Source organism: Anopheles stephensi, chromosome 3, assembly GCF_013141755.1.
Source record: "Anopheles stephensi strain Indian chromosome 3, UCI_ANSTEP_V1.0, whole genome shotgun sequence".
Classification (NCBI taxonomy): domain Eukaryota; kingdom Metazoa; phylum Arthropoda; class Insecta; order Diptera; family Culicidae; genus Anopheles; species Anopheles stephensi.
Genome location: NC_050203.1, coordinates 4,555,064 through 4,580,369, shown reverse-complemented (window position 1 = coordinate 4,580,369; position 25,306 = coordinate 4,555,064). Strand labels below are relative to the sequence as shown.

The 25,306-nt window shown below is 44.6% G+C and overlaps 1 protein-coding gene across 3 annotated transcripts in view; it reads left to right on the top strand.

The window, feature by feature from the left end:
• The first annotated feature begins 10,617 nt into the window (after positions 1-10,617).
• LOC118510216 (peroxidasin) overlaps positions 10,618-25,306 on the top strand; it is a 37,597-nt gene continuing 22,908 nt past the window's right edge. For 2 of the 3 annotated variants that reach the window (XM_036051780.1, XM_036051777.1), the window contains exons 1-4: positions 10,618-10,714; positions 14,260-14,801; positions 23,822-24,037; positions 24,528-24,599. In XM_036051780.1, the coding sequence (XP_035907673.1) occupies positions 14,587-14,801; positions 23,822-24,037; positions 24,528-24,599 (503 nt within the window). In that variant the 5' untranslated portion in view covers positions 10,618-10,714; positions 14,260-14,586. The other variant, XM_036051779.1, reaches the window with a different exon arrangement.

Here is a 25,306-nt window from a genome sequence, read left to right as displayed (position 1 = left end):
GTAACCCGTTTTGCAAGACGTGTGTGGGTGCTGGTGTGTGTGTGTATGGTCGTTTTCATTTATTGTTGCCAGCAAATCCTGTCGTGTTGGCAAAATGGTCCCAGAAGGATTAGGTTAAGCGTTGCCTTTCCACATTAGATTAAAGTCTTAACTCTCGGCAGCTCGGACACGCTTCCGTTGTTGATTTCTATTTGTTCCGAATGGGTACACGTGAGCGTTGGGATGGAATTCAAGTTCAGTTGGCATGCGATGAAAAGGATTGCAATTGTACAGAAAAATATGCCTTTAAATTGAAGAATTTTATTATTGCGACAATGGAGGCGCCTAGTGCTTCATAATGGAGACGCCTGGTGCTTCACAATGGAGGCGCCTGGTGCTTCACTAGAAATCATTTAATATTGATTGCCTTATCACGAGAAATGCTTAGGTCGCTTGCTTAGTCCACCATTCCAATTTCTCGCTAGGCAGTTTTATGCGTTTCGTCTGCACGTCACACAACAAGACAGAAATCAAACATCATTTCCCAGCGGCGCACTGTTTAGATTTATTCTTCGAACAAGTGTCTGGGCGCTTCTTGACACAATTTTCTTTCCCCATTGCGTACTGCGCAATCAAGCAACATCAGACAGCAAAGGAAAAAAAAGCGAAACATGAAACAGAGTCATAACAAACAAATCGAAACAGAAGTCAGCAATCAGCTTGAATTTCATTGTTCATCTGTCAGAATGTCGCCGGGCGAGTTTTGGTGGTACGAAGGAAAAAAAAAGTCTCGTGAAACTGAGCTGAAATAGCGCAATAGTCTGGACACACCAGAACGGACAGTGGTGTTTGGTAAATAAGTGTCAAGTGTTGGCAGGTTGCAAACTGCGTTGCTGCGTACCGTACCGTGTGCCAAATGTGTGTTCGCACGAGAAGCGTGAAGTGTTGATAAAAGTGTATGACGCAGACGAAACAAAAATGCTGCACTGTACGCGGCCAGCGGTGTCCGCTGGTGAATGGGCCGAATGACCACATGCGGCGAAATGAATCGTTTTACCATTGGGATGAAATATTTGCATAGACCGTTCTGTGCCGTTTACACTTTCGGAAAGGTAAGTTTGTTTTAAGCCAGAGAAAGGACGAACAAAACACAGAAAAAACCTCCCCGGTATTGATCCTGATTTTTGCGAACGCTGTTGGTCAGCTTTTATTATTTGATTTTTGCTAAGTGGATGAGAACGGTTGGTGGGCGTTTTATTGATGACAGCAAGGGGGATGTTTCACCTGTAAATTTTTAAATTTTTCATGAAGAGCTTCAGCACCGAAATTGGACGAAATTAAGCAGTAATTGCTTAAACATCTCGCATTCGTTTAAAAGTAAAGGAGGAGAAAATCGATAAGGCAAACATTTCGTGGCTTGCGGCATCATGATAGCAGCCTATCTCACACAAAAACATGCTTTCATAATCACTTTCGGGGTTAGTTTGTAAAGTTTGCGAAATAAATCGCTCTATGGGCCCGTTACTGGGCTTGAGAAAGGTTTTCGATCCAGTTTTGCTGCTTTGCGTGCAAACAGTGACCTATTTCACTCGAGCAATCCGGTCCGATCGTGGCGATTCACTTTAGAAACCATTCACCACAATCGAACAACTTTACAGCAGCCGAGCAGATGTAAAAAAAAAATCAATTCGTTCATTCGATGCGTTCGACTTTGCTCAACTTCCGAAAATTCCTGAGTCGTTCATTCCACCCCTCAGCACACGTACCACGCCACTGCGCCGGTAATAGATAAGAGGACAGGAAAGTGCTGTTAAGCAGACGCTCAGCGTCAAAATGCTGATTGATTTCGATCGTTTTGGCCAGTTGCTGGTAGTGCTTTGCTTTTGAAATAGCAACAAATAAACAAAAAAAAAGCCCTGCGCAATTCAATCGTTTGATGGCACAAACCGAGAGAGAGAGAGAGAGGTATTGTGCTGCAGACAGCATTAGAAGTGCGTTTCTGGAATTGTAAATCCTCTCAAGCGCTAGAATGTGTTGCGGATTCATGGCTGGGAAGTTGTTGTGGAAGAATTTCCCTGGAACTCGTTTTCGGAAACGATCGCGTGCGGGTGGGTTGTTAAAATTGTGTGTAAAATGTTTGATTGGTATTTTTCGAGCCGGTTTGATTCGAATTTAAATACTTTGTTTCATTACAAGGGCATGCAAACGTTTTAAATCCTCCTGTGTAACACAATTATTGAAGCTTGTATAGTTTATAGGCAAGTTCTCTTGCACCAGCCCTAAACGCTTTTGGAATCACTTTACCTTTTTCAGCCTTATCTGAAGCACTTTTAATACGGTTTCATACATTAAAAAGCTACCTTCAAGGCTGGAAAGTACCGGCTCGTAAAAACCGTTTCATTCGCCCCATCGGGACCGTTATAATGCTTTGACCGCAACCAACCCCGTGCCGAACCTGACACCGGAAGTGACTTTCACACGAACGGAAACCACCTCATCAACCTTCCCATCCCCTGGTTCGCTCGCTGCCGAATTGTTCAATTAACTTTTGATAGTTCGTACACTATCAAAGCCAGCAGCTCAGCTTTTCCGCCCGAGGGTGATGATCTTCTCATCATTATCATCATCGTCACCATCGTGTTCCGGTCGGTCGGTTGAATGTCGGTCGGTCAGGCGAGTGAGTGCGGGTTGAAATTATAAACTACATAATTGAATAAATTACCCCACTCCCCTCCCGAATGGGCAAGGAGGAGACCAATTGCCCAACGCTGCCTGGCACAATGAACGCTGTATTTCCAATCGAAAGTCACCGGTTTCTTTCAACCGTCTGATGTGTTTTGGAGGGGGCTTTGAATTTACTTGGGCTTTTGGGACAGGTAGGCAGGCAAGCGGACATGAAAGTAATCGTAAAAGTGTATCTGCATTCCGAGAGCTCTCAGGCATGTCGGAGGTGAGCCGAATGGAAACACACCGGTTTAACCGGTGCCGATGCCGAAGGATACTTGACCATCGGTGTTGGAATGATGATGATGGGAATGTTCGCCCGCGGGATGGAGCACAATATTGGAGTAGCTCTTGGGATGGTCGTGTTTGGGGTGTTAGAGACATTTTCGGCTGTACCATACGTTACAAAATATGGATACAGAACGAACATGTTAAATGCTTGTTTATGGCCTGAAGTTACAATTTTAATATCGTTGGAAAATATCGGCCGATGGGTTTGATTATTTATTTTCGAGTTCGTTGTTATAAGTTCCTTGCCTTGAGAGTAGTTTTAAACGCTAGAACAAACTTTGGAATATTTTTAAATTGTACGAGGGCTAGAGGATCATCTGAGTTCCTTGGAGAATATTTTCTTTGATTGCTTTTCAAGTTACAAGGGCTCTTTGCGAACTTTGGATTGGAGGACTAACTTCAAGGAACAACCTTACAGAACTAATATCTGAACTCGAGCACCTGGTCGATAAAATACCTAAACAAAACTTTGCTAAAGGCAGTGTTTTTTTAAATTCGCCCGGAAAGGTCTGATCATATTGGTTGCTGGAAGTCGTGTAACACGGCCTAATTTTATAACTTATTTATAAAATTTACTAGTTTTTTTATAGCTTCATTTTGGCCGATATCGATAGCTTATGGATGAGTTTACTGATTGCTGTCTTCTTTGGCACTATAATCTCGAGAGGTCACAGTCTGCCATTTCTGGCTCTCTCCGTACGGGGAGACGGTTTGGATGGGATTTGAGCTCCGGTCCTGCCGGGTTGGGAAATCGGGAAGGAAATTGAGTTACAAAATTATTTTTCTTAATTTTTAATTAAATTTAAAAAAATCTTAACTTCTTATAAGAAGTTCGTCCTGAAATTTCAGTTCCTTAAATATATTTTTAAGATAACTCAGAATTTAACTACTTTTTGTACATCACTTTACTGCGAAAAGGAGTCTGCTGTCTTTAAAGTAAGAGAAATGTAATCAAATCGTACAACCGTACAACCGTAGCCAAACCCAAGGAAGCACTTCACTGCCGAGCCGTTCTCAAGCCCCCGGTTCTCGCTTACCGAGAGTGAGATGGATTCCGAGCTGCATTGTGTCAAGGTGTCAAAAAATGAGTGATGTGAAGGGCCATCGTTTTGAGGTCAAGAGTAACAAATCGCAGCAAACAACCCGTGTTAAGCAGGGCAACAAGGGACTTCAGCAGCGGGTGGTTCGTAAATCAAAAAGTCAGGCAGGCAAACTAGCCTAAGCCATGAGGCAGGCCAACGTGGCGAACGTTCCGAGACGTGTAGTGACGCAGCATACTGCAGCATTCGAGCTTGGAAGGCGTACAGACGTCGCAGAAGAGCATCGCCTCAACATTTATGAAGCAAAGGGAATGCTTTTACTTGACTAAACTAAATTAAATGTAATTTTTCTGTACAAAAGTAGCTAAATTCGCATAAAATATTACAACAGCGTTGGCAGGCAGCTGATGTACGGCCATTTCAATTACAAATCATTCACACCGTTAACGCGACTTAAAGCTACTTTCCCCCCCACAACAAACCGGCTTAGAAATCTCATTTTCTTCATCTTCCAAACCTTTTCCGGGAGTCTAGCGTTCCATTTCCCCGGCACGACACAAAGCATTTCGTTGGTGTAATTTTTGTCATTCCTCTCGTTCGTTTTCGTCTTCGTTGCGTCTCGGCCGTGGGATACGGGCGCCATCGCTGCCTGTCCGTGTGTTGTTATGGTTTCGAAAGCCGAAGGAGGTCCTGGATGGCATCCTGTCCGTTGATGCTTTGCTGTTTTATTGTAATGGAAGAGCAAAATTACCTCTTTTCATTGCACACGGGCAGGAAGTGTAATAAATTTTCATTATATTAGTTTGTTAATTTTTTCCTTCCACTTCACTGCCGAGCCAGCCAAGCACGTAGAAAGGGAAGCTTTTTTGATCCTTTAGAGCGTGTTTTTTTCCTTCGTACTTCTTTCGTCTGAGCAATGAGGGGTTGTAAGTGTGTGGTGTAATTTTGTAAGGAGCGGGTTTTTTTTTGTTTGCTCGCTGTCTCGCACTATTTCTAGGATACTTTTATTACTCTGTCGTGTTGAGGTTTTTGGTGGGGAAAGCGGTTGGCTTTTCGTTTTGCTCGGGTGGGTTGTTTGGAAATTGGTACAATAAATAAGGTGTTATGAAAATAGTCTCATAAATTTAATAAAGCACCGACGTATGTTGGACCTGCTTTTTAGAAGTTTTTTTTGTACGGGGAGAGTTTGCCACTCGTTCACCTACTCAAATTTGGCCACTCACGTCAGACGTCAGATTTTTGTTTTTCAAATTTTTTGTTGGTCAACAATTTTAAAAAATATCCAAATGTAGGACACAACTATTTCAAAAACACTGAGCTGCAGACTCTACAGTGAAAGATGATCTAAATCACTCTTAGAAATGAATTCTACTTCAACTTCTATCCACTCATTAGTCGAAGAGGAGACACACAGCCACAGCAAAAAACTCCTCGCCGAGAAACGCCTCACCAACAAGTCACGTTATGGTTTCCCGTCCGAGTGTCGTCTGAGTCGGTCGTGTTTAGAGTGTGTTTGGCTGTTGCACAAAACCAAGGTTTGTTTTGCGGAAGTTGTTTAGCAATATATTTTTCCCTCTAACTATTCCACTTAGCTCATGCACCGAAGAATCTGGCCTCTCGGCTCTTCGGAAAGGGCCTCGCATGCCACTTCGGAGAATTTGGCCACAAAAACCGTGTGCTCTCCATCTCTGATGAGTTTGGGCGCTTCGACGTTCGACTAGCGGGGGTTTGCCGGACGCATTCTCCGGGCAAGAGTGGTCTTTATGGGAATGTTGTATTGTTTCGACTTTCGGGTTGCAGCCCGAACCGTTGATGCAATTCTGAGGCTTTGGTGGTGGCGGTTGTCTTCTCTGCGCCCGTCAGCGTGATCAGCCCCCGACGGCCAGCTGGTGCAAGTTTCTAAATAAAGTCGTGCCGGCAAGCCTGGCAAGAAACGGTTCAATCTTTCTGATGAGCACAGCACAGTTGGGCGTGCGGCTCAGGACCACCGAGGTTTCGGGCTTGACTGTGGTTCGCCTTAAACGGGAGAATCGTTTCGGCATTGTTTATGGTGGAATTTGGAACTCGGTTTGGCTAAATTTTCAGCTGCAACGTGAGCGGGCGTGCTCTCGTCATCCGGCTGACAAGCGGGCGTGGAAACTCTAATGAAAGGTTTGGGATTGAATATTTTAAGCGATGGAATCGTTTCAAACTTAAAATTGTACATCAAAAAGTGTTTCAATTTCTGCTTGCAATGGTGGATAAATATTAAATAGGCACCAATTCGTACACTCACCATACAATAAGACTCGCACGCCAAAGGACAACCAATGAAAACAAGTCGTCAGGGGAGAATGGTTAAAGTAAAGTGGAGTCGAACGTGGACGTACCAACCTCAGTTGACGTTGCGATAATGAATAAATGTTTAATGCGTCGGTTTCCCGGTGCTCCAAACGCTCGTAACGCTGACCCACGGCGCATTAAAAACGCATGAACGTGCATGTGCAGTTGCATTTGCGTGCCCACACTCGCCTCGGCTTTGATGTTGGATGCTGCCAAGCAGGGGTTGAGTGTAACGTGAGATGGGTGCGGGTTATTACTCCCCCCCCCCTGCAGTTTGCTGCATTCCCGAGTGCATGGCGGCTCGGGATGCTGGCACTGCACTGGAATCCGCACACACGCTAACGAGCGCATGTGACTAGACTGCATTAATGTTGCAAAACGATAAAAATTAAACACGTCTGACTGCGTGTTCACGTCGCACGCACATCGATGCTGCCGGTGGCATCGAAGCTAGCTCGAGCCAAAGTGCAAAGGAAGAATAACCGGCAAGGAAAACGAACACATCCACACACATTACCACATGTTGGTGCTAGTTTCGTTTGTTGCAAACTAGCGAAACCAGGGGCATGTTTGGGGTGGCGCGAAAAATGGCCACGTTTAATTAATCCCGATGCACCGGCGATCCGGATCCCGGTGCTTAATGGCTTTTGGTCAATTATGATGCACATACGAGGCATGGTGGGTGGAAGAAAAACTTCCTACGTGATTATTTGTCGTTATCGAGCGGCCATTTTAGTGGGCTTCATCTTCGGTGCATTGTGTTGTTGTGTTTGAGTTTAAATTGGTTACAAGCGTCAGAAGGAATAATAGTTTATATAAGTACTATTTCAGCTATTTTGATACAATTCAATGTATTTTTGGTGAAAAAATCTGTTTTACTATGGTCATTGCATACATTTAGGCGTTACATTGATTTTTTTCAGTACTGGGATTTATCTGGAAAATTGAATTAAACCAAATAAACCTTGGATTTTTTTAATCATTTTTAACAACAAGAAAGAAAAGAAAGCGTAGGTAACCCTAGCTAAAATATCATTCGACACCATGGAGGAAAAAACACGATTTCATTCAAACGGAGCAATTGCATACTTTCAGGCGTTCGAGTGTATAAAATCTCATTTGAGAAGAAACGGACATAAATCTGAACTTTTATCGATTTGAAATCTGCATTCTCAGGCAAAAATCTTGAACTACATTCTTTATTCCAATGCAAAGCAGGTCACATTTTTACTCCTCTGTCCAGATCTGTTGCATTCGCACAAAAAAAGCTTCACATTCTTACACCAAACTTCCCCCAAGTTAACCCATGACAATGACAACCGTTGTGGCTAATGATCTGAACAGCTGACAAACGCGCGCACACACACAGGAAACACAGAAAAAAGCAACCGAAAGCAAACGAACAGTTTTGTTGTGCTCCATATCGGGGAGGGCAAACAAACAAAACTGAACCGGAGCTGTGCTATGTCCAGTTTATTCGTTTTTCACCCGGCGCCGTCACGGGCTCGTGATAGTTTGTTTTTGGAATTACCTTAAATGCTGCTTCCTTCCTGCATTACTTTGTCAAGTCCAGTTTCGGTCGTCGTCCAAGTCGCACTCGCACTCGTGCAGGCGGACAAAGTTTATCCGGAAGTTATTTTTACTTTCCCGCACACACACCAGTACAGTCTGCCCTGCCTTTCAGTTCATTTTATTTTGGGAAAGGTTTTTTTTGGCGCAACAAGAAGAATGTTTGCGTTGGGATGTCTTTTTCGGAATGCTGTAACCTTACTCCCTCCCGGTAACGCGCTCTACACAGACAATCCGAAAACAATGGCGACATTTCACCGCTGTAAGAAGGAAACTTCAGTCTTCGGAGGCTCCAACCCATCCCGCGGTGGACCTCGTCGCTGCGCGATGCGCAACAATCAAAACCCCGATGCAACAACATTCGCTGCTTGGGGAACGAGCCCGCGAACGGATGAGATATGCCATCTAGACAATATCCGCCAGCGAAGGGAAAGTTTATCGAGCGCACTTTTTGGAAACGTATTTTAAGAAAATATAAATAATTTATTTTACGCCACCACGCCACGCCACGCCAGAACACAACCCAACGCTCTGCGCACAATGGCCGAGAGGAGCAACAAAAAGTCCACCAAAATGTGGGTAACCGGAAGTGACGTAACTAACGGAAAGTTCGTTAATGAAAGTTTTATCAAGACGCTGCGTGGCGTCTTGCGTTGTGGCGAGGGCTCTGGGCTTTGGTAGACTTTACACTGCTGCTGATCGTGATTGGTAGGGTTGAAGGGAGTTATGAAAGGCACAGGAGAGAGGGGTTTTTTTCGAGCCAGAGGGATAAATTTTAAGCACTCAGATTGAGATTGTTTAGTGCATATTATAGGGGACACTATAAAATTGAAACTGACTTGAAGTTGAACTTAGAGGAAAAACATAGAAACGCTGGAAATCCACTAAGAAAACTTCAGTCCTTCCCCATAATCAGACAATCCCCATGAAACCCACAACAATTTTCTAATAAATGCTAAATGAAGAAATGCCAATTTGCCGTCACCATCATCATCGTTGTGCTGCAGACGCACTGTAACCGACAAATATTTAAGATTTGATTTCGAAACAATTTTTCATCAACATACTCTCTTGACCTAGTAGTGCTACGCCTCCTGCACGCTGGCTGGAACACCGACAACAGCAAGGCAACAGGGCATTCACGGACGATCCTTACCAATCATCTTCCAACCATTTGTGCTGCATTTCTGTGTTCCGCACAGCACACAATCAGCCCTCTCCAGCCTGAAGTAAATAGCGGGAAAAGTAATTTAATATCGTTTCTGAAATTCCGATCAACTTTGCGCTTACACGCGCGCGTTGCTGTTAGTAGGAGAAAATGGAATGAGAATGAAAAGCGGAGAAGGGAAAAATAGGAATCTTTCACAACATTTTGTGGGTGTGTCGAAAATGAAGATGAATTTGATTAAAACCACTTCCCCACGTACAAGGACGGCAGGATGACAGTACTGCAGTTCATTACACGAAAACATGGATCGCGTGCTTTTTTGCTTTCTTCGGTGTTTTTCCTTTGCCTCAGCATCAGCTGCAAACCAGCTGATAATTACAGTGCAAAGAAATGCGGAAGGTGTAGCTGTATCGATTGCAGCCACAGCGGCACGGACACGACACGAACCGCGCTCGATTACATCAAACGAAGCGGCATCCTTCGCGCATAAATGTGCACTCATTTAGCCGCAAGCGCTTTCATGAATAAAATTTTCATTCGCAGCTTACCATCCTGTCCGATGTGCGGTGACGGGCGAGCGTCTTTGATGCGTTTATGAGTGTGGTAAAGTGATGGGGGAGGTGTGAATCGAGCGGAAGGAAAGAATGGTTATATGTTAATATTTATTAAAGATTTAAAAATTTATATTAGTTGGCTATGTTTTAACGTATTTAATCAATCAAAATCTAGAATTTAGGGGAAGATTGCATACTTTTAGGCGCTTTTAAATTTTGTTCATATCTCCTTGTTAATAGGCTGAGAGTAAATAGGTCGTAGCCATAAGATTAAACTGGTATTTATTGAATTAAATGCTCTTAATCGAAAAACCTTAAGACATGAAGTAAAACCCAAGTAAATGTAACTGTTTTGCATTTTTCATTCTCCTGTTATGATTTTTGCTTTAAAGTTTGCATACCTTTAGGCGTTGAAAGTTTACTTATCTCTCCATTCGCTTTGCTTCACGATAGTATTGATAGTTTTCTCACCCAAGTATTTTGATATATATATTTGATATTTAGTTTAAAACCTCAACGCTGCTCCTCATTTTACACTCACCTGTCACGGTAATCCTAATCCCAAGCAGCTACATCCCTGCTTCACCGGGTCAAGTGTCAAAATCAGCAGAATCACAAATGCGAAAATGAGTGCCATGCATTCCGAAGCAACAGCACGGCGCTCCAGCAGCAAACCCGAAGCGGCATACATCCACCGCTGACGACGACGAGGACGAACATGTCTGACCGGTGAGTACCACACATCACACCGGCATTTTGGAGGGTTCTCTCTGATATGCCGAGCCGGCTCAAGCGCATCACAATGCCGGCAATCTATGGCCGCATTTTCCATGTTGTGCAACGGAGGAACTCAGCCCGTTGGAGTTGGAGAAGAATCTCACCCAATCTCACGCCGTGAGAGCGTAACTCACCGAGGAGCGTGTGATGCTGGGAAATGCGTTCTTGCGGTGTGCTTCACGTCTAGTGTCAGTTCGCTGCGAACCACTGCCGCTGGTGTACGTTGTCCGTTCACGTGTTTCGAGTGAAGTTGTTGCGTGGGGGTTGTGTCACTCCCTTTCACCGACAGGGTAATAGTGGTGGGAGTTGGAGTTTTTTGTTGTTTGTGTCCCGTTCGCTTAATTTCCTGGTGAATGTTTAATAGGCAAAGAACAGGATAATCGAGGGCAAAGGCTCTCGGTTGGGTTAGTCGCATCACAGCGACACCGTTAGCGGAGATTGTGGCTAAGTGATGCAGATGATGACAATTAATTGTCACGCGCTGGAGATCGGTGTCATCCCGCCGACGGATAGGGCCGCGCGTGTGTTTCTGTGTCAATGTCATCAATCGTTTTAAGCATCCTCAAGCAAAACTGTGCCACGGTTAAACAATTGGTGCGTCTGATGTACGTGAATGTGTGGTTGAGGTTAAGCCATCTGTTTGATGATAAGTAATTGGATCGACGCATTCCGTTGCATGGAGCAGCCTGGATTTAGTCGACGATCCTGCTAACTGCATACAAATCGGTCGGTGTCGGTCGGCGCACTGACTTCCGCTCAGGACACCGTGTGCTGCAATAATGCGAAGTGGTTAAGTGGTGGATTAATCGGGATCAGTTGTTGATTGGTGATTTCCTGTCGGTGGACTCCTTAGCGCAAATCTTGCCATCATTAAGAGTAACGAGTATTGCTTGCAGTTCCAGAGAAACGAGACCGCAAGTACTGCCAAGGAATCGGTTTATCTATCGGTGAAGTTTAGATTGAAAACAAATATGGACTAATCCTAATCGGAAAACCTTGTTCCAAAGATTGTCTGCAGAAGAAGGTAGCCATCATCAATCAAGGGAAGCCATTCTCGGTGCCGTGTGCTAGATTTGGAGCGTATCTTGCAACATGAAATGAACATGAAACATGAACACTCATCCCCGTCCATGGAGCTCGTGCGCGCTGAAAGGATGTGCTGTACGTGACGTTCGCTGAAGTCGTTCGAAAGAAGGTGTAGAATAAATTGAAAGGACCGGGCTGTTTAGGCTGAGTCACTTTTACATGAATTTCAAGAACAGATAAGCACGCGTGATTTATGATTTACGCTTCAGACGACAATCTTCCGAAGAAGTAGTAGCACAGGGACACGTGTTTGGTTTGTAAAAGATGTGTTTTTGAAGATTAATTTCTTCTTGCTGTTATGTTTTAAAAATTGTGGAAAACCATACCACGTGGAGCGTAGCACGTTCTATCACGGGCAAATAGAATAGACGGTGGCTAGTATCGAGCATCAAAAGCCCACATGATCCACTGATTATCTGCTTCAAGCTCCGACTCCAGCACCGACAATGAATCTCAAGCGAACGTGCCTCAATTCTATCGTTGATTGTTCATTTTTATTCAAAGTATGGCAAAGAAAGAAAAAGGGTGCCTCTCTGTGGCTACCGGGCAATTCTTTTGCCAAGCCAGAACCAAAGCTTTGATGCTGAGGTGGAACGTTACACGACTGCTACTGCTACACGGCTGCCACAAATACCGATCGCCTGCCAAGTGGATTCTAAGCAACGCACTCTGTCGCTTCGGGTTCGGCAAGCTTTTATCTTTAACCACGTCCCATACCCAACTGGCTGGCTTTTGTGGTAACCGACCCGATCCGGTGATATCGAAAGGGTTCTTCAAACCGGCGCTCGATACGGCTTTGGCCGATGGCTTTATGTTGTGGTCGTCATTCTTGTCCGGATTTAGTCATTCTTTCGCCGATTGAGCATTCTGTCCCTGTAGCCCTGATGGCCCCTTTTTTCGGATGCTGAGAGGATTTGATGGGTTGGTTGGTTCAATTTTATTTTTGTGTGCTGCCCTCGAGTTGGTGATCCTTCCAATGACGCTCTGATAAATATTTGCGGTCTGGGAGGGCTTGAGGTGAACTAGCCACCAACTCGGAGAGAGCCAGCGAAAAAAAGGGAAATCAGGAATGGAAACCACAAAGTATAAAATATTTCCGATGGAAGCTTTATTTTATGGGAGGGTCTTGTAGAGCAAAAAAAGCCCTTGATGTCGATTTTATGTGGCCCTACCCGGTGGCATAGTTTCGTGGAGAGCTTCAAAGTTATTTTCGGAACTATTTTACAATCCGTTAAAAGTTCGCGCTCGTTGCGTACAATTCCAATTAAATAAACAGTCCAGTTATCACACCGGGGCGGGAACATTTCAATTACTGCGCGACTTGTCCCTTCAAGCGTGTGTATGTGTTAGTAGTCGCAAGAATTAATTCAGCGCACACAGGCATGAAGGGACAAAACTTAAAACCGTTCTCAGGATAGCCGATACAATTTCCCAACGCAAACAAGTTCCCTTTTTTGGGACTAAGCACGCGCCATCCTCTCTAATGCATGCGCCAATACAATTACGGCAACGGATCTCCCTTGTTCCCCCTTGCCCGGTCCGTTCCCGTGTAACTGTCCTCCGTGGGAAATGGAAAATCTTCCACCTGAACCGACCCCGTACTGTCTAGATTCTTGAGTTCCCGCTTCCCGGATTTGGGGTGCACCGAAACTTTGCTAATTAAAACTGAGCATCGAGAAAATGGAACCGGGCAGCAAGGGAACAGACTTCCTGCCAGTGAGACCGGATACTGTTAGAACATTTTTGTGATCAAATGAAGCACCCAAACAAAAACCGGGCGCGACAAAAAAAGAAAACACTGGGCTTTGCCTTTTTCAAGCAGCGCACAACACACCCGATTCCTAGGGATGGAACTTCGCGGAACTTGCTTTGGGCTGCTCAGCGAGGATTTAAGCACCCACATTTCGCACACCAACCAGTGTGGCGAACCCAAACAGACGGGCGTAAAGAACAACGCCACCAACAATCGGAAAGGGACAACAATCAGGAGAGGAAAAGTTTCGGTGTAGCTTGGGTTGGGGGTGTCTGTGAGCTTGCCTTTTTTTGCTTTTAGTTTTCAAAGCGGAAATGCAATGGGCACGATTTTGAGGCAAAAGTTGTCCGCCGCATTCTAGCACGTCGCCGAGCGTGCATTTCGTACAGTGGAGTTTTTTGCATTTCGACGCGCGCTCGCTGCTACGTAAATGGGTAAAGTTAGTTTTACGCTCGTTGTGTGAGTGAAAGCGAGTGTAGGGGGGGGGGGGGAAATCACTTGATATTTGATTTAAATTTAATATGAAACCTTTTCAAAGTTAACGTTTGCAGCTAAAACATTCCTCGAGAGAGAAGCTCTAGAAAGGGATGCTGCAATGCGCCTAAAACTTATGCAAAAAGCTTTACAACACTGTTTCGTTTACACCTTTGCGTGGAATCTTATTTTAAACAAAGGTAACGGTTTATGTTGCGATCTTTACTCGATAATTGTTGGAAAAAATTAAGGCTAAATACTTCTCACCTAGATTGTGATAATTGATTTTAGCTGTCGAATTGCATCCTTTCGGATCGAGATCTTCTAAGCAACTAACTCCATTATCCATGCCTACTTGATGTCAGTGTTGCTAAGATCACTCAATTTCAACTTGCACTGTCACTTGAAAGCCCCTTCATTCGAATATTAAACCACAAAATGTGATGCACAATTTGCTCTCCTTTGTTTCATAATCAACCAGCGGCTAATCTAATTTCTCCTCGTAATTCATTTCTGGTCAAGGTTAAGTGATGCTGCCATAATTAAAACGCTTCCAGTTTGTGGCCAAGAAACAAGAGTGAAAGCAAACGACCAGCAAACCGTGTGTGTGTGTGCGTGTGCGTGTCAGTAGAACGTTCCAGACGTTCCTGTGTGCAAAAGTCAGAGCATCAAAGTGTCAGCGACACATGCTTATCGGGCAGTACTAGAGAAACGCAACGTTAGAAGGGCCTCACGGAGAAGAGACCCCTTAGGATCCGAGCAGCAGAGCAAGTGTGTAAAAAGAAAGAAAATAAGAGTTCCTCGGTTTCAAAGAAGCGGAAAAACGTGAAGAAGTGCAACGAACGTACGATGGGACGCGGCCATGTGCTTCGGGACCGGGTGCGGCTGATTAGCGGTAATGGCAGGCTGTTGCTAATTGCCACTATCGTCACCCTCGCCGGGTTGGCCGGGCTGGCCGAGGGCGTTGGATGTCCGTCGAAGTGCTCCTGCCAACAGCGAACAGTCCGTTGCATCAAGCAGCAGCTCGATAAGGTTCCGGAAATGCCGCCCGATACGAACATAATGTGAGTAACACAGTTCCCCTTTGCGTGCGTAGTTCGTGACCCGATTGTCTCGCTGCTGCTTTTGTAAATTTGCCTTTTTTTCTTCGGTTTATTTGGTTTCATCGCTTAGCTTAGGATTCTCGCAACTCCATAAATCCCATCAACAGATGCTGCCATTCTGTGTTGTTTTTGCGTTTTTGGTTCATTCTGAACACAATGATACTCTTCGTTTTTTTATTTCGGGGATGGGTTTGTTACTAGTCCTTCCCGTTGTTTGGGGCACGGTTCGGTACGCAGGTAGTATGTGAAGTTTATGCAAATTTAACGACCGGGTCGGGTCGACCCCAAACGGCAGTAATTTTGGGGAGTTTATATGGTTGACCCGGTGTGGTGCGACAAAAGGATAAGCTGGCGAACTTGACACAATGTGTTTTATTTGTGCGCTTTCCATAAAGATGCTACTTTTCGCCGGCAAAGTGCGGGCAATCTTACATGGTTGTGGGCTGATCAAACACGATGGCTTGGTTGGCACTAAATGTGAGTTTTTTTTTCGTTTGTTTTACTGCTGGGCAGCACCGATTCAGATTAGTAAAGGTGCTGATGAAGATGTTTATTGCAAAAGAAGCAGTTTAGGAATCGGATCACAAGTGTTTGACGAATATACAATGTAACACCAAGAAAACATATTAAAAATCATACACAAGTTGATTGAAAACAATTGCTAAATGAATGTGTCATGTGAATTGCATACATTTGAGCGTTATGAATCTGCGTCTGAAGTTCTTGTTTAACGTTTACCATTATGTTTCGGAAATTCTACTGGCCGTGCTCAACTCTTGAAGTTAATACCAAAAATTAGATAAATCATAAGTGTGGTTATTCGAATTCGGACAGCACATGATGACTCGCTCATCGCTCAAATACTACCCAGATATAACCGGTATAATCCATTTCTCCCAAACTGTTGGCACACGGCCCAAAATTATTAATTTTCTTTCATCATTCGCTGCACCGACCGGTCGAGGCGGCAGTATGACGGTAATCAGCGCTTCAAACGGGTTCAAAAGCGCTCCAAAATGGGGATGATTAAGGATATATAGGAGGGCAATAAGCTTCGACCACTCCAATCTTCCGGCTTCGATCACCTAGCATCCTCACGAGCTTCCATCGCGTGCCATTTTATGCTGGCGAGGTGAGAAATTAGATAAGGTCGCGTCGACCGCGGCGCTCAACGATCGATGCTCGCAACTAATTTCACCATCAGCCGCGAGGATGTTTAGAGCTCTAATTGGTGAAAATGATGGCGAATCAATTTGCCGGTCGTAAAACCAATTTCGTGGAAGCGATGAAAGGCAGTTGCATTGGGTCGTTTTGGGTGAGAATTTAAAAAAAAGAAAGCAGCACCAATTAGAGTGATCTATTTTCGAGAACTAACGCCTCGGAGCTGTAGCATGCTGGAGTGAGCATCTTAAAGGCAAACCATCTTTAACCCGAAATCAGTAAATGTAGCGGAAATGTCAAGGCATCAAGGCTCGACGATGGATTAGCTTTACAAATCGCGTTCACCTCCCCTGCCGGCTCGTCATGATGCTAACATTGATTTACGCGTCTGAGATTAACCGTGGTCTAAAGGCGGGCTGGATCGTATGGTACCGACATCAAGAACCCTTAGCCCGACCTTTGACCCAGGCGAACCGTGACGACTTTTACGGACTTAGCTGGTTAACTCCATAAAAATCTCATAACACCTGCAACAAATTAAACGCCCCCTTTTTTCTGTGCAGTCTTTCACCATTACAGCCTGGCGTGGGCCCCGTCACGCTCTTTTAGTGTGACGAGCCTTGTGTGCGTTTTTTTCTTTCCATTTCTTTCCCGGTTCTAGTGGGTGGGTTGTTTGATGTTGCTGGTGAGTGTTTCACATAACAATAAAAGCGCGTCAAAGGGAAAACGAATTGAACGACGCCTTAAGAACCCTTGGTCTTTTTTTCTCTCCCTCTCGCTTCCTTCCGGGTGTAACTGTGTTTCGGATTGTTGATGTGAATGATGTGAACGTCTTTCAACTTTGAGGCAAATGCGTTGCGAAAAGGGCAGTGACGAGAATTAAGTTTTAGTAGTTTAGCCGAGGAAGAATGTATAAAAAAAGTAATCTTAATTGTTCTGACAGCTTAAATGTCACGTTGACATTTACAACTGTCACGAGTGAGGTGCTGTGGAAACAAATTTTAAATTTTGATCTTTAAACTCTCGAAATGAAAATATTTGTTATAAGAACTACTCTGTCATGACTGAAGACTAAACAGCACAAAGAACGATTTACTTAAACAAATAGGAAAAACACTCAGTTAAGCACGTCTTTCGCCATGTTTCTCACCATTCATCTCATTGCCCATCGAGCACAAAAGACCAGGCCGATAGCTACTCGCTCGTCGTGATGTTTGGCACGCTAAATGATCCGGACATAATCCGTCCCGACCGTTGCAGCATTAGCAGCTCAATCGAGCATGAATGGCTAATGGAGCCGCATGGTTATTTGTAACAAAATCCACACCCAAGCACTCTTCAATAGTTTCGCTACTTGTTTTAAAAATAATCTCACGCCACGCCACTTTTCGCCTTGCGTCTCACCACGGCACGAGGCAATTTAATTTGCATTCGCCGAACGACGCTTTCTCCGTCGAAGAATCAAGCGTCTTTTTCTATCGGGCCATGATTTCATTAAGCTTCACAAAGGACCGATGTTCACGAGGCTCACTGCCTCCGATAGAATAGCATTATCTTTCACCCTCGATAGCTGATACCTGATAAGACCACTCCAGCAGCAGAGCGGCAACACGAGCCGTCAGGTGAAATCGTAAACATTCATTTATCTCTGACGGAAAACTCACCCAGCCTCCTCCGGAACACGAGTCACCGGAGGAGCTTTTGTTTTGGGTTCTCAAACACTTCGAACCTCAATTTTTGAAGCAGCTGCAAGATAAAAAGTGTTGTCACATAGTTTGCGCTCGAGACGGTAACAAATGGCCTGACTCCCGGTGGTACCCGGGTGTGATACGCTACGGGGGTTTCACAGTTTCCTATCCGCTATTGGATGGCGTTCCCATCGGCCAAGGTGACACTGGCTTTGCTCTCACCTGAGCAATATTTATGTTTACACCCGGTGAACATTTTGCCAATCTCACCACCACAAAAGGCTGTCACCGTCCCGGTACGGTGACTGATGGCCACGCAAGATGCGCCGAGCGAGAAGCAGGAAGGAGTGATAGGACCGAGCTGAAAAATAATACTCATTTTGCAGCGACGCTTTGATGACGTTTCGTTGGGTGTGTGAGTGTGGAGTCTTTTTTCCCCCAGTTTCCCAGCGAACACGTTTCCATCTGATCGCTGTCACTGGCATGCCTGCCGGGAGAAAAGGGCTTGCCCTGGACGAGGAAAAAAAAAGGACGGTACATTATCAAACCAATGTTCACCGTGACGTTAAGCCGATTAGTACTGGCTCCTTGGGGCTTACGGTTCGGATGCGTAATGCTGGTAGAATGTTACTGTGCAGCCATAATCAACGTGGGTGATGCAGGTCGCCCACACAGCTAGCGGTGCGCTAAAATATTATTCATGATTACGCTCTTGCGCCGTTTTAATGCGAGAATGCTTCAGGGCGTCCAGGGGTTGGGGTTTTAGGCGCAATACCTTTACTGCCATCTGCCATATGACGCAGTTTAATTTAATTACTAATGTTTATGTTCGTGCTTTAATTGTTGATTGGTGTTTTGCATGAAGTTTTCCTGTAAAGCGAAAAAAGTCAAGAGAAAATTGAAATCCTTCAAAAACGCCTAAAGATATGCAATGCGCACAGCAGAACTTCAAAAATATTATTTTATCTGCCTTTCCAAGGCGTTCATCTAAGTTCTTCCTACATCTAAACCCGTTTCAAGCTGTGACAGCTTCCTGAAGCTTAATTACTTTGATAATTGCCTCCCAGTCACCATAAAGATTAAATTAATGCAATCATAAATCATGTGAGTTCCGTGCTGTCTAATACCTACGCAACACCTTATAAAAGCTGAAGCTCGGTCATGATTCAATGCTTCCAGACTTAAATACCTCACTAGGCACTTTGCACAGCCACATTGTACGCTCGGTACAATCTTTTCGACACTCAATTACTACCCACAATAAGATCCGATTTTATGGTTTCGTAAGCAGCAGCCTGTCTTACGCTTGCCTTTGGAGCGTCGTTTCAAACGTTTCGAACTAACCGGCTCGCCCACTCAAGGCAACGCTTATGTTTTATTGAGCTTGAATGTTATCAGTAGCTTCAACGTACAACTCGAACTTTACTGCCACTGGGGACTGTGACAAAAAAGGGTAGCCGTTGTCTGCGCAAGCAAGCAAGCGACAAATGGCCATGTTTTCGGTCACGTCGGTACACACCAGAACCCGGCGGGTGCGAGCTGCCAGCCGGACAGCCGAGAAATTTAAAATCCTCACACTGCTATCTAAACACGACTCCTGTCCGGCCATGTCCACCGGGACACAATAAATAAGAGGATAATTTTAATTACATTTACACTTTTGCTGGTTGCCTCCCGTTCGATACCGCACGAACATGAGCATGAGACACACACCACCACACCGGTGACCGGTGCCTGTGTTCGTGTTTCGACTCCGGTTTGTGGTAATGTTTATCAGCGATGTCCTTTTGGGGGTTGTCCATATTTTCCGGGCTTTGTTGTTCTCCCAGCCCTGGCCGAAACTGAGCGCCAAACCATGCAGCAAACATGCAACCCGGTACAAACCAAACTCTTTTGATGGGGGGTGTTGTTTTACTCCGCCTTCGTTCCGTTTCCCTCCCTTTCGACCACATGCTTCTTTCCCGCTGCGGGTTCGGTTTTAAGTAAATAAGTGACGCTTCGGGATACAGCTGCGTTCTACGGTGGAGATGTGTTTTTTTTTTACTATTTTTGCCTGGTGCACTTTGGTCCGATGGTGGTTAAACTGGAACGTAAATAATCGAGTAAGGTAACGCTCATTGGCCTGCGATTGGCCAAACGCGTTTGCATTACAGTTGGATTCCTTTCGTTGCACTACAAGTTGGTGCCTTTCATGCTCGAAAGAAACGCTGTGAAGGTAATTTTCCGTTTCGATACATTTGCATTTCGTTTGTGTGTTGGAAGCACACTCTCGAGCAGCCCTTGGAGTATTGTTTCACATGTTACAGAAATAATGGGCAAAAGTCCCTGAAGCAAATCGTTGGGGAAAAGAAATTCCCGAAACTGGTGACCTAAACGAGTTTTAAACGTGAGTTATTCAAACACATACAGGTGTAGAACACAATGCTTTGAAGTTTAGTTTGATGTTGCTTATTTGGGAACTGTTTATTTGTAATGGCGTGCTGAAGTGTTTGATCTTTTTTCTTTGCTATTGCTCAAGTTTTTCTTGACTTGTAATGCAAAATAACATTCGAAAAGGTATGTTAATTCGCTTGAAATGCTTATGGTTAGGATGTTGATAGGTACACGTCTAAAAGTATGCAATTTTTTGTTAATTTTCTTGGTTAAGTGCTTAAATTATTGGATCCAGAACATGTTTTCAGAAAATTCCATGATGATGGAATAATTACTTTTATCAACTCCTTCATGCATACGGAATCACAGGCATTTCGAGTGCTCTTCGAGATGTAACACCATGTCGTACAATGACCACTAAAACATGCAAACCACAAGTCTCAAATCCCATTGCACATGACTTTCCGATTGGACAATTTCTTTTGCAATTCCCTGACCATACTTGCTCCTAATCCTTTCGGAATCCATAAACCTTAAAAAGGACTATATGCATGGGGTACAACTACGAAGAATAGCTCATAAATTGTATGCCTCAATGCACCCCGAAGTCCCACGGGGTAAATATTAACAAATGCACATGACGACTACTTCCCTGCCGGCCATCTTTAGAACTTTCCTCCCGAACATAAGGGTGGTGATTGTGCCGGAACAGCACCCAGACTGCAGCACGGGAACGATAAGTTAATTATTTATGCAAGCGTAAATTAAGTTCTAACTCTTCTTCGCACTCTCTACGCCCGGCCTCTCGAAGATCTCCGATCTAGAACGGCACGAGCACTATCTCGACGCTATCACACAAAACTTGACGCTTCTTCCGTACGACAAACTTAACCAGGAGGCTATCTGCTCTATCGCTTGCTATGGTGGTGGGTTGACGATCCACACCGCCAACGGGGGAATGTGCTCTCGACGCATCGTGAGTAATTTGTATGTCGTTCGGAAATAGCTGAAAACTTACCATCTGTGCAAGCGACCCCCGGGGTCCTCCCGCTTTCTGCCCATCGAAGCCACGCAGCCGCCACAACCTTTGCCGTTTATTGGTTTCCTAATAGAGGTTGGGCAAAAGCGGGCGCGTAATGCAAATGGTAGAGCGGAGTTTTGTACGCTCCCCGGGTGAAGCGTCACTTCGGGGGTTAATATTATCATAAGATGGATCGATTTTACGAGACTTTCCCGCAGCTGCTCGGTACGCGCTACACACACACGCGCACTTATGAGAAGAGCTCTGGATGGAATAATTCATCTTTCAGCCATAAACTTGTCTAGACGCGACATGTTTATGTAAGCATCGGAGCAGGTGGGGAAAAGCACTGAACGCTCTCTCACCCATCCAGCTTTCCACAGTTCGAGAGGGCGCCATGCGTTCCTATTCCTAAGGCAACAGCCTCACAATAGATTGCCAAATAAACGAAGTATAAATGGCACTCTACAGCAACTCATCCTGCCAACCGTTCGGGAATGGGATGGTTCGAGTGGAGATTATTGAAGCATCGTGAGGTACGTGTAAGTTAGCATCCACAGTTTTTTGGGGGGGGGGGCCACACTCAGAGCTCACCAATTGTTTTGACTTGGGAAACTTCTTTCAACAACCAATGTGCGCTGAACCATCTGTCTGAGAAGGGGAAAATATTTTCATCTTCCCTGCTGTGTCCTGGATTGACAAGACACCCAACAAAAAACTTTCGTGAAACTCTGCCCAAAGAGCAAACCTCTGTCTATTATTTTCCAAAAATCATAAGTTATTTTCTGATCAAGTTTTGCCGCTCGCCAGCTCCCCAGCTCCCCAGCCAGCTCGTCTCGCCTGGTGGCCATTGTGTTGTCGATTGTTATTTTCACACAGCAAACGCATCACGCATTTGCCGGTGACTTCTTGTGGGGCGGTGTGTGTCCGAGAGCGAGCGTACGGAGAGGACAACTGACGACGTTTTGTATGAGCTGCCTGTCTGTCCAAGGCAGCTCCAATTCTGTCTGGCAAACGAACGTGATCCGGCGTAAGCGACGGCCATTTTATGTGGCATTTGAGATGAAAGCAAAGCAGATATTACGTTTCGTGGAAACTTTGCTCACTTTGGTACGCGACGTGAACGGTGGCTGCTCGCTGAGTTGTTTCAATATTGTATTTTGGCCGATCTTTCAATCGTTGACAGTTTGTTTATTGTGACGCGTTGTGAGGAGAAGACAAACTTTTGATTGAAATTATCTCCAAAAATGGCTTGTTAGGAGTCAATAAACGGACGAGTCTAAAGAAAATCGGCAACAAAGAATGCTTTTCACAAAGAATTTTAGTCGTTTTGTAGAAAGCGCCCGAAAGTATGCAATGTGTGCAACAAACGTTACTCACGCTTGACAGTAGGTTAACTTGCTGCAGGGAGAATAAATGTATTCGCTTGAACTTGTAACTTGCGCAGCATACAAAAATAGAAGTATTACGTCGGCACTGTCACAAAGCCGACCAAGCTTGAAGATGTTCTTGTGATCCAAAAAAACCCATCCGCCGTCAGTTGTAGACCTGTGGAATGTTCGCACTCTTCTGCGCGCCATTTCCATGTGGACGGAAAGCACTTTAAATAACGATAGCGCTTAGATATGTCCCGGTTTTTACTACATTGGGAGCTTTGAGATCGAACGGAATGGAACGTCCTGACTGCGGAGTTGGCAAGTTGGCCAAACTTTCCCTCCCCAAAGAACGATCCATTTCGCTTGGTTTTTAGATTTGTGTAGTCGTACGTTTTATTATGTATTTGCCGACTCTTTTCTTGCTTCTGTTTCGGGGTTTTTTTTACTTCGAAAACTTTTTTCGTTTGCTTTGCAATTCCGACCAGACTTCCAGGACTGGCCCCCCCTTTTTTTTTTTGGCGCGTCGTCGTCGTGGTTTGCCCTTTCGCCGGTAGGGAAAAGTCGGTCGCTCGCTCAACTTTTTCTATCCTGCCGAGCCAAAGAAATGAAAATATGAATATTTCGTTAGCAAAGTTAGATTTGCTTTTACTTACCGTGAAGCGCAGAGCTCGCTCCTGCCTGGTGAAACCTGAAGCTGAATGACCTAAAAAATGGGTAGCAGTAAAAGAATCAGCGTGAGAGAGAGAGAGAGAGAGAGAGACAGTAGAAATAATAGAAAGAAGTGAAGGAAGTTTTCTCCCGTCGAGACGCCAAGAGTCAGTTAGCAGCGCAAAAGCATCGGTGTGCGTTTCCAAGCTGTATTATTTTCCCATCTTCTCGAGATGATAGTCGCTTGACTTGATGTCGTTTGAATCGATCGTTTGCATTCGTTTGGAGCGACAGCATTTGAGTAGATTGCTACAGATGCACGCGACACAATCGAAACATAAATTTGCACCTGCGCTGATGACATAAGCAATGGTCACGGGTACTGTTTTAGCACATTTATCGTTGAATTTGTGCTCACAGAGTTTGGGTTTACTATTGTAAAGAATTTACATCCACCGAATCATATGAAGCTTAAAATAGCTTGAATCTGTGCATCTGTGATTGCCTACTTTTAGGCGATATTGGATTAATCAGTTTTTTGTTACTGTGTTTTACTGTAAATCTCCTTCAAGTAGAGTAAAGTGAACATATTACCTTAGATTGCGCTCATAAAACCCCTTAAATTCGATCCATCCTTCAATAGCTTCACCACGAGACACACAAATGCTTCAAATGCTAATGATCGCAATTACTCGTTTTGCTCCATTTTTCCAGCGATCTGCGCTACAATCACATCCGCGAGCTACCGACCGGTGCGTTCGACGGACTGCGCCATTTGCATACGGTATTCCTTAACGAGAACCAGCTGACGAAAATCCACTCCGGTGCATTCCGGGACCAGCCATCGCTCAAGTATCTCTATCTCAACCGTAACCGAATCGACACCATCGCCTCGGATGCATTCATCTCGCTGAACCGGCTCCACAGCATGTAAGTACGCGAGTGTTTCTTCCATTTCCCTCCACGATAGTGACACTTGTGCCAACAGGCCGCTTGATGAAAATTCTCAAACGCAACGCGACTCCACCTCGTGAATCTGCCACGAAATCGGCGAAACGGAAATTGTGGCCCTTGCTTGCGGTGTGCAAGAAAAATGTGCTACGGCGGCACAAGAAAACATTCGCTCTCGGTGAAACACACAAATAAGGGGTGAAGCAAGCAAAAAAAAAGAGGCGGAAAAATCAAATAGGACCGAATATTTGATGAACCACTGATTGCAAATCTATTCACCGGAGCGCTCGACGCGTTCTACAATTGCCTCTCACGATGGGAACTTTCTTCTTCTGCACATTTCGTTCCATGTCGTCTCTGCTGTGTAACGGGGCGTTCGTTGATGTCGTTCGCGAAAATTCACTTCCTGATGATGGGTGGGTGATGGATGGCTGGTACGAACAAAAAACCTCCACACACACACACACAGGTACCTACACTTCAACAACCTGAGCCGGCTGGAACCGCAAACCTTCAGTAACATGGCCTCCCTAGAACGACTGTAAGTATCATAAAGGCGAATGCATTTGGCTTGGGCTGCAAATCAACCTCGTGGAAAGTGAACCAACCGCCCATAAAGCTACGGGATAGGCCCCTTATCCACTTTAGGGTTCTTTTCAATTCGGATTCTTTCATTGCAAAGTGCTTAAGCCGAATCCTTTGGCGCGGTGACGTGGTAGTGTTTCAATGGCTATTGATTATTTGACGTATTTCAAGAGTTCTCCCGTCGATCGGTAAAGCAAATGAAAGCTTTTCGGTGGTTTCTATAGCGGAGGAGAATGAATGTTCATTACGTGAAACAAAAATGTTCCTTCGAATCGTGTGCATTACGAAAATGTAATTAAAATCATAGAAGGTTTCTACTATTCGGTCGACTTTTCGTACTCATACGTACTTCGAATATGGAAGAGTTCAATATTTGCCTACATTTAGGGGCCAAAATTTATTCAAATCTATTTTTTTAGCTTGTCGTGGTATGAATTATCCAACGACGAACCGATGTTATTAATGATACACAGTTTAATGTTAATGTGACACATTAATTTTTAATTTCTACCAATCAATAGCTACCAACTGCTCGAATACTGCTCGAAATTGTCGTTTTAATCGTCACATGTTTGCTGGGCTAGTTTAAAAAAATCATCTCCTACGGAATATTTCGCAAAACTCATTAACTTCATTGATGCTAGCATTAAATTGTTATAAACG